The 8,659-nt window shown below is 48.1% G+C and overlaps 1 protein-coding gene across 7 annotated transcripts; it reads left to right on the forward strand.

Moving 5' to 3' along the window:
• Window positions 1-11: 11 nt before the first annotated feature.
• LOC128795548 (E3 ubiquitin/ISG15 ligase TRIM25-like) lies at window positions 12-6,555 on the forward strand. Of its 7 annotated transcripts, none has more exons than XM_053956392.1 (8): window positions 12-939; window positions 2,244-2,339; window positions 2,897-3,130; window positions 3,266-3,288; window positions 4,508-4,737; window positions 5,135-5,166; window positions 5,398-5,429; window positions 5,555-6,555. In XM_053956392.1, exons 1-7 carry the CDS (start codon window positions 310-312, stop codon window positions 5,413-5,415), a joined length of 1,263 nt encoding a protein of 420 aa, XP_053812367.1. In that variant the 5' UTR covers window positions 12-309; the 3' UTR covers window positions 5,416-5,429; window positions 5,555-6,555. The 7 variants fall into 7 exon arrangements, with proteins under 7 accessions (XP_053812367.1, XP_053812370.1, XP_053812368.1 ...); XM_053956395.1 differs by having other exon boundaries at window positions 6,283-6,555; XM_053956393.1 differs by having other exon boundaries at window positions 6,336-6,555.
• Window positions 6,556-8,659: the final 2,104 nt, after the last annotated feature.

The raw sequence follows: 8,659 nt of genomic DNA on the forward strand, positions 1-8,659 counted from the left end.
CAGCGATGGTGATCTTTGGTCTAAGGCAGCAGCTTTTGCCTCCGCTGCCTCTTTCCATCCTGCACACCCAGTGCAGAAGCAAAGCTGCCCTGGGAGGTGAGGAGAGACCGGGCAGCATTCCCTGCTGGAGACTGAGGGGAAACGTCCCGAAGTGGCTGCCGCAGTGTAGGGAAGGGTGGAGCCGGCAGAGGGAACATTTCCCTGCCTGGCCTGGGGCGGAGGGAGGGCTTGGAGAGGCAGGGCTCGCAAGACCCTGGGCCGGGTGCCTGCCTCTGGTTTTACTTTCGGTTCTCCGCTCTCGCTGCAGCCATGGCCAAAGCTCGGGAGGGATGTGGAGGGGCTGGCAGCCTGGAGGCCGAGCTCACCTGCCCCATCTGCCTGGAGCTGTACGAGGAGCCGATGTCGCTGAGCTGCGGCCACAACTTCTGCCGGCCGTGCATTGAGGAGGCGCTGTACTCGCAGTGCCTCTGGACCTGCCCCACATGCATGGCCGACCTGGGTGTCACCTTGGAGCTACAGAGCAACTTCAAGCTGGGCAACATCGTGGAGGCATTTAAGGCCACCACTTCCAAAGGACAGCAGGCTCGAAGAGAAAGCCTCCAGCAGGACGAAGGCGCCGAGAAGGAGAAGACGGACGTGGTTCCCTGTGAGCAGTGCCTGGATGGGCCCCAGCCGGCCGTGAAAACCTGCCTGATTTGCGAGGCGTCCCTGTGCCAGGCCCACCTGAGCAAACACAACGCCAGGGATTTCCATCAGGAACACATCCTGGTGGAGGTGGGAACAGGCAAGGCGGAGGAGAGGAGGTGCCGGGATCACGGCAAGCTGCTGGAATGTTACTGCCTGAGGGAGGAGAGGTGCATCTGCGTGCTCTGCTCCGTGGCCGGCGACCACAAGGGCCACGAGGTCATCACCATGAAGGAGGGACACGACGAAGAGCTGGTAGGGAGCTCTTCCCTCCCCATGGCCCCTGCCCTGGCCGGGAGGACGGGGGAAAACCGCAGCAAGGGCGGTAGGGCTTCCCCGGGGAGTGGGGCTGGGTGTGAGGGCAGCCCCGGGAAATTTCTTTCCGCCCCAGCAAGGCACTGGTGCATTGTGCTGGAATTTGCTTTTCATTCCCTCCTGTGTGTTGCCAGAAGAGTGTGAACAGCTAAGCAGAGGGAGAACAGCGGGGAAGGGTGTTGGGGGCTGGCCGGGACAAGCGTGGCTCAGTCCCTCAGCGTGTGGGGGTCCCTCAGGGCGGCGCCCCTCAGCGAGCGGCTCCGCTGCCCCACAGCCCTGAGCTGCAGCCCCGGCACTGCCAGCCGCCCTCACTGCGGTGTTCCTGGCTGGGATTGAGAAGTATTCCTGCAGGGATTAGAAAATCTCTTCCTCCACAGAGCCCCGCGAATGCCATGCTATTGAATTTTGGGTGGGGAAGGGAGTTTTCCCTCTCGGGGTCCTTCCCTTGGGCTCTGCCCGTGCTGTAGCACGGTGGGATCAGGCTCTGCTCCCCAATAACCAGTGACAGGATGAGGGGACGCAGTCTCAAGCTGTGCCGGGGAGGTTCAGGTTGGACATCAGGAGGAATTTCTTCACTGAGAGGGTTGTTAAACATAGGAAGGGGCTGCACAGGGAGGTGGTGGAGTCCCATTCCTGGCGGTGTCCAAGGAACGACTGGACATGGCACTCGGTGCTCTGGGCTGCGTGACAAGGTGGGGGTTGGTCACAGGTTGAACTCGATTACCTTTGGAGATCTTTTCCAATTTCAGTGATTCTGTGTTCCTCCCTCTCCCACAAATTTTGTGGAGCCCGTGTCCCAGTAGATACAAGAGACATGGGGTCTCCATATTCCTGCCTCTGAGTCCAGCTGCTGTCCTTGAAATGCTCCAGAATCAGCTGAGACTAAATCAGCTGAGATTGAGGGGATAAAATGCATCCCCTATGCTCACTCACTGCCTTGCATATGAAATATGTGGGCTCAGTTTAGAGTGCACGCAAAAACCCTGCAGGAGCCCAGTGCATGGGCAGGAAATGGCTCCCTCTGGACCTCAGGACAGGTCACAGCCTCCTCAGGAATTAGCAGAAGCATCCTTTGCAGTTGCATGAATTGCAAACTAACTTCCTCCCCCAGGTTACATATCAAAATTTCAGGGCTGCCAAACAGAAGTGGGATGTTTGAGACAAGGGCATCAGCTTCACAAACTGCCTGTCTGGTTTGAAGCTGTTCCTGCTGGGAAGTTCAGTGCTGTCTTTCCTTCTGCCAGGTTAAACTCTCCAACACCATGACAGACCTGCAGGAATCTAAAAGTGATTTAGTTACTGCCTTAGAAGAGCTTCAGGAAAGTGAGAATCAGATCAAGGTTGGTATCCAGATTATTGCTAATTCAGAGCATCTTTCCTTCACACTTTCCCAGCAATAAGTGATGGAAACGATACCGTTAGAAACAGATGAATAGAAAGGGAAAAGATTGGTTTGAGAATCTGCCAGAATCCAAGCTTCATTGCAGCCTTCCAGCTCCTCCACCAGAGAAACCAGCTGGGCAATTCCACCCTGTGTTGTGGTTGCACAGACTGGGTTGCAGGACTGGCAGCCCATAGACTGTACATAAGATTATGTATTTTTTAAGTTTTCTGCCTGTTTAATAAAAGAAAAGCAATTTATATCTACAACTGGGATTTTCAGTGTGTACCAGTAAGCTCTCACATTGGTAGCTGAAATTCATCTGACTTTGTTACTATATCAGGATTAATTTTGAAAAGCCTCTGTTGATTCAGATATTCCAGGCAAATGTTTATTGTCTGCTTCCTTCTAAAGCCAGCACAAAGGACAGATAGAATCCTAATTGATAAGCAGAGGCACTAAACTGAAGGGTGGAGTTTCTGAGCCAGTGCCCCTTTTTCTTATCTCTTCATTTAGAACAATGCCAAAACTCTGACTGCTGACCTAAAACAGCTGTTTAAAACTATAAAGGCAGAGCTTGATAAGAAACAGAGGATGATCCTGAGTGACATTCAGTCTTACGAGGAAGAAGACCTGGCAGTCGTTGCCAACACAAGGAAAGAAATGGAACAGAAGAGAGACCAGGCTGAGCAGAATCTTCAGGCTTTGCAGATGATTAAAGAGCAACCAGATATTTTCCTCTTCTTCAGAGTAAGCAGTGGTATTCTGCTTTTCTTCTTGGATCTGCCTATTTCTCAGCCAGGTGACCTTTCTGAAAATCACACTAATGATATGTTTCCTTTTTTTATTTTTTTTTCCCTTTTTTTTTTACAATCCTCCTGGTAGGATCTGAAAGTGGTTACAGACAGGTATGTTCCACTTCATAACACTTGTTTTCTTCTTTGAAAAAATATGGTGTTGATAATTGGGATCAAACCCCACTACCCTGTGCTGCAAAGCTGCTCCCTATTCCAGCTGAGCCAGAGGGCACCACATCCACACAATTAACAGGGATGGAGAGATCCCTGCCTGCTGTTACACTTGTCTCTTTAAATTTCGGTTTCCTGCCTGGATTCTCATGGAAATCTCTGGCTTTTATTACCAGAAAAGTGTTTTTATCAGGGATGAAGCCCCTAGGGTTCAGTTTACAGTAACACTGTCTTGGATGCACATTGGTGACCCTCCCTCAGCTCAGTTCCCAGGGAACAGCCTTTGGCAGCAGAGATAACCAGCTCATTTCCCAGCAAGTTTTTGAGTTGTGGACAAGCTCGGTAGCTAGAAAGATTTCTTATTATCTTTAATTTGTAACTTAGCACTTTCATCTGTGATGCCTGGGTGTCAGCTGTAATTCAGTGGTACAACACTGCACCAACAGTTCCAGATGAGAGGCTTTGCAGCAGCACTGCAGGCCCCAGCTGCACAAAGGGAAATAAAGGTTAGATATTAGGAAAAAGTTTTTCATGCAAAGGGTGATAAAGTACTGGAATGGTATGCCCGGGGAGGTGATGGAGTCACCATGCCTGGATGTGTTTAAAAAAAAGACTGGATGTGGCACTGGGTGCCAGGGTTGAGCTGAGGTGTTAGGGAATGGGTTGGACTCGATGATCTTGAAGGTCTCTTCCAACCTGGTGATTCTGTGAAGGGCTGGCTCAAACATCTACCTGGAATTTGAGATGTTACCTCGGTAACTTGCACAGATTAAAACTGAGTTCAAACTCGGGTTGTAAGGAGAACTTGAAATCACCATGTACCTCAGGGCTGCAGCTCAGTCTGTTTCTCACAGCTGTGCTGCAAGTCACATCCTAGCCCGTGGGATCAAGGTAATTTTCCAGAAACCTGGACAGCATTTAATACGTTTGGCATTGCTGTTCTGGCACTGCTACAACAGTAAGGGCCTGCCTGCAGCAAGTCAAGGCCCTGTTCACACATGGGGATTATCAAAACACCTCCTCCTCTCTCACTATCAGCATTTGAAAGTTCCAGTGCAGGTCCGTCAGCAAAAGGCATTGCCAAGTAAATAACAGTATGTAACAATTGGAATTCAACCTTCACAAAGGGCTGTTAACCCAATAATTCATGTTGCCAAAGCCCTCTGCTCTTTGCAGACTCTGTCCTAGTGAAGAATTCTGTTACCTTTGGATGCTGGATGGTTTTCCTTGGTGCAATGACTCTGTGCCCTAGGATTGCGAGTCTGGATCTGGTCACTGAGAATGTGAAGGTGGAGGAAGTGCAGCTGAATGACATACTGATGACCCGGTACGAAACCCAGAAAATGAAGTTTTTGTTGCACCTGGACTATCTGCTGGATGACATCCGCGGTGAGCTGCCCCAACCCAGCCCTGCTGACACCGTGGGAAACAGGGACCCCAGTCCTTGGCAGCTCCTTCCACCGGGGTGTGAGGGGCTGATGGGGGGTCCTGAGAGCTGTGGAGAGGGGGCAGGGGGCAGATCTCTGTGGATAACAAGGAAGAGGTCTGCTCCTAAGCAGTGCAAGGCCAATTTCTTCTCTCTCTGATGTGGTTTTCTGCTCCCATCAACTTCCCAAGTTCTGGGTGCTCAGTCCTGCTGTCAAGAAACATCCTCTGTGTTTGCCCAGCCCCATCCCCTCCTGGTTTATCTCTGACCATGAGATCCAGGGGGACAGTACCCAGCCCTACACTTGAGTTCATTGCCAGCTTTGTTAACCATTCTTCTCTATTTTTTTTTTTTTTTCAGATCAAAATCGCCAAGTAAATAAAGAGGAACAGGTAAATCCTTTTCTTTACCTATAAAATGTTCCCTGCAAATTTCTCCAGTTGTTCATTTAAGGACTGTATGTCCTGCACTTTCCTGCTTCAGTTTTAAGGAGCCCTAAGCAGGGTCTCAAAGGCTGTCCTTCACCTTAAAAGAAGGGTGTCAGATCTATTCACATGTCTTGTTCTGCAATTAAACAATTTGTGTTTTACAAGGCTCTAACATCCATCACCATTTCTTTACAGCGAGGCTTGCCCTACTGATACCTCTCCAGAATGTAAGTGTTCAAAAGTACCATTTATTCCTCAGGACTCTGGCTTGGGGCTGTGAGTCTTGCAGAGAAAATCCCCCACCTAAGAGTGTGATCAGCATTTTGTTGCATTTATCTCCTGTCCTTGCCAGGGAGCGTAACCTCAGGGCACAGCTCTCCACATCTGCACTGGGCAGAAATCTCTGGGAACTCACCATGGAAATCATTTATCCTCGGCCTGAGGGAGACACTGGGTTTGCTTCAGCACTCAGGAAAACTCTGAACCTGTTCCAAGGAAAGACCACGGAGGGGTTCCCACCAGCTGGGCAGGAGCTGGAGCAAACCCAGTACCTGAAAAGGTTCCCTAGATAAATCCAAATGCTGCAGGAGATATGAAAAGTGTGAACAATATTTCTCTGCAGATAGCACTACTCCAGTGCTCAAATCTGCTGGGCACAGCAGGGCATCTTTTCACCAAGCTTTTTAAAATAAATGTTATTTAGAAGTTATACAAAAGATTTTTTTTTAATTATTCTTTTAATTGCTGCAACTGAAGTTCAGTTTGCAAATTATTATCTTCTTAATTTGTAAATTGAAAAGAAAATCTTACTTTCTTCACTGCATTTTAACTTTTGGAGCAAATATAGAGGTATATTTTTTAATCAGTGCATATGTCCATTAATTTGTCTTGTGAGCTCAGTCAGTGGCTGTGCTCTACACAGAACCAGACAGTCACTCAAAACACATCAGGGAGAAAGAAATATTTTTTTTCTGAGACAAGGCAATGCTCTACTTGGAAGCGGCTTGTCAAATATGTTATAAAATATTACTTTTTTTTACAAAAAGTGAAACTTTTTCATCTTGTTTATTCCTACTGCAGGAAAACATTGTTGAGAAGGAGCAACATACATTTGACAATTTTGATTCTCTTAGGTCCAGATGTAAAGGAGATGTGAAAAACAGATGTCAGAACTGAGATGGAAAGAAAAACCTAAATATTATCCAAAATTACCTCTAGTAATGAGAACCTGCCACGTGTTTTGATCTCCCCTCCCACCTTGAATTCAAATAAATCCTGTAACATATGACAATTTTTTGTAAGTACTAAGAATTAATAATAAAATCTCCAACTGCTGCTGCATTGCAAACTGTGGACTGTATTATCTCATGGGTCTGATTATACTTTTGCATGATGATTTGTGGTGACTCTGTTGTCACTTTGTGGCTGAATAACCAAATAAATGGCTCCAGATACACGTAAGCAAGGCTGGAGGGTTTCATACCATCACCAGGAATTAGTTGTTGAGAGCATTTTTTGTGGGTAGACTCCCAAAAAATCGAGGCTGAAGTTCTCTGTGCTTTTACAGGACTTGTGGCTACAGCCCCATTTTGTCACTTGTGATAATCAACACATACCTGATTTCAGGGATTACAAATAAACACAGCAGTCCATCTCAGATTTAGGATAACATCTCTTCCTGGTTTAAATGGACTCTCCAAGCTGTGCTGTGTGCTCAGCCCTGGCTCTGCTGCACCCATCAATTGTCAGCATAACAGAAAGTGCGTGGCCAAATTTTGGGAGCTCAGCGGTTGCTCAAGGTGACTTTGCAAATATTCCTTCCTGCTCGAAGCCAGCAAGGCACAAAGGGCAGCTGCTCTCAGCCACTCAGATGAGGCCAAAGAATTGAGCCTGTCCTTCAGCACTTTCCTGACCTGGGCTTCTCTGTGGCTGCCAGCTGAAGGAGCTGGGAGCAGCCAGTGCAGGTCAGTGCTGCAGACAGAGTTCCTGCAGTGCTGCAAACCCCTGCAGACAGCAACCCTCACTCAAACCTGGGATTTGTAATCCTGCTGCAGGCTCACAAAGCTTTTGGATGAAAATGAGAATCTAGGAAGGTGGAAATGCTGAGTTAGATGCTAGATTTCTGAGTTGATGGTGCAGTTTAATTCCCCCATACGTTTGCTTGTTTGCAAAGAGACTCATCGGAATTTGTGACTTGTTTTAACGTTCCATGCTTTTGCCTTGAGGAAGCAAAGAGCTGAAAGGTTGAAAGCAGGGTAAGAAAACACACAGAATCCTGCAATTATTTGATTAAGCCTTCTAACACACATCAACACTGAAAATTCTATCACCTAAGTACTTCTTGACTCTAGGTGACAACATTGGACCGTGACACACAGTGAAAGTGCAGCAATTCTGCACAGATGTTTGTGCAGAACACTTTTTGTTGATAGCAGTATATTTGTGACATGCATAGTCCTGAGATAAGGACAGAACTTACTTCTTTTTGATATCTTTATGGCTTAAGTATTTTGATTACCTAAGAACTCTGATTCATTGCATCTTTCCTTTTGTATTACGCCCTCTCACCTCCAAGCACTCAATTTTTACTTGGCATTTGTCTCATCCTTGATGGAAGCCTTTAAAAGCAGCTCATTTTAGCTCTTCTTTTTTGATTTTGCCAAGAACTGAATGATGTGACTGAATTAAATTAAATGCATTTCAAGCATTAGGAGGGCCTCTTCCTGTTACTTAGTCTGATGGGTTTTCTAAGTCAGACCTGCCACACGTAGACCTGTGTGTGTGACATTAATTGGGGCCTTCCAAGCCCAGCAGGTCAGGGTGGGGAGGAAGGTTTGTCCCAGCTCTGATAGAACTCTCAGACAGGAACCAGGCAGTTCCATCTTCTCCAAATTTAATGCAAGAATGTGCAAATTCAGGCCTGAATCTCAGTGCACTGCGAGCTGTAGAGGGAGGGAAGGGCAAGGAGAGTAATTAACTGATTTTTAACCACTTTCAGCATAACCCAGCCATGCCCCCACAGAGCTGTACCAGCAGGACCAGGGCACTGGGCTGGGAGGTGCCAGGAGCACGGGACTGGAGGCTCCTTACACACAAGGCTGGGAGCCAGGTGGCACAAAGCAGCTGAGAGCTGGGGGAAATCACAGGCTGCCTTTATCTGCTGAGTGATAATGCTGAGCTGGGAGCCTGGGAAAGACTGGGAAGAGCCAGGGAGAGCCACTGCCTGTGGGGTTTGTGGACAGAGGGCTGATAACACCATCACAGGCAGAGCAATGTGCCAGGTGGCACCAGGGCACGGTGGGGCTGGACAGGAGCTGTTGGGCAAAAGGCGAGGAGGGAGAGCTCCCAGGGCTGCCCAGGAGTATCTGCTCGGTGGAACAAAGCAATTTCCAGGATCATTTTGCAGCCTGGCCAACTGGTCTGTGGAGATTTGCTAGTCCAAAGATGATGTGGTGAT

Source organism: Vidua chalybeata, chromosome 15 (assembly GCF_026979565.1).
Source record: "Vidua chalybeata isolate OUT-0048 chromosome 15, bVidCha1 merged haplotype, whole genome shotgun sequence".
NCBI lineage: Eukaryota > Metazoa > Chordata > Aves > Passeriformes > Viduidae > Vidua > Vidua chalybeata.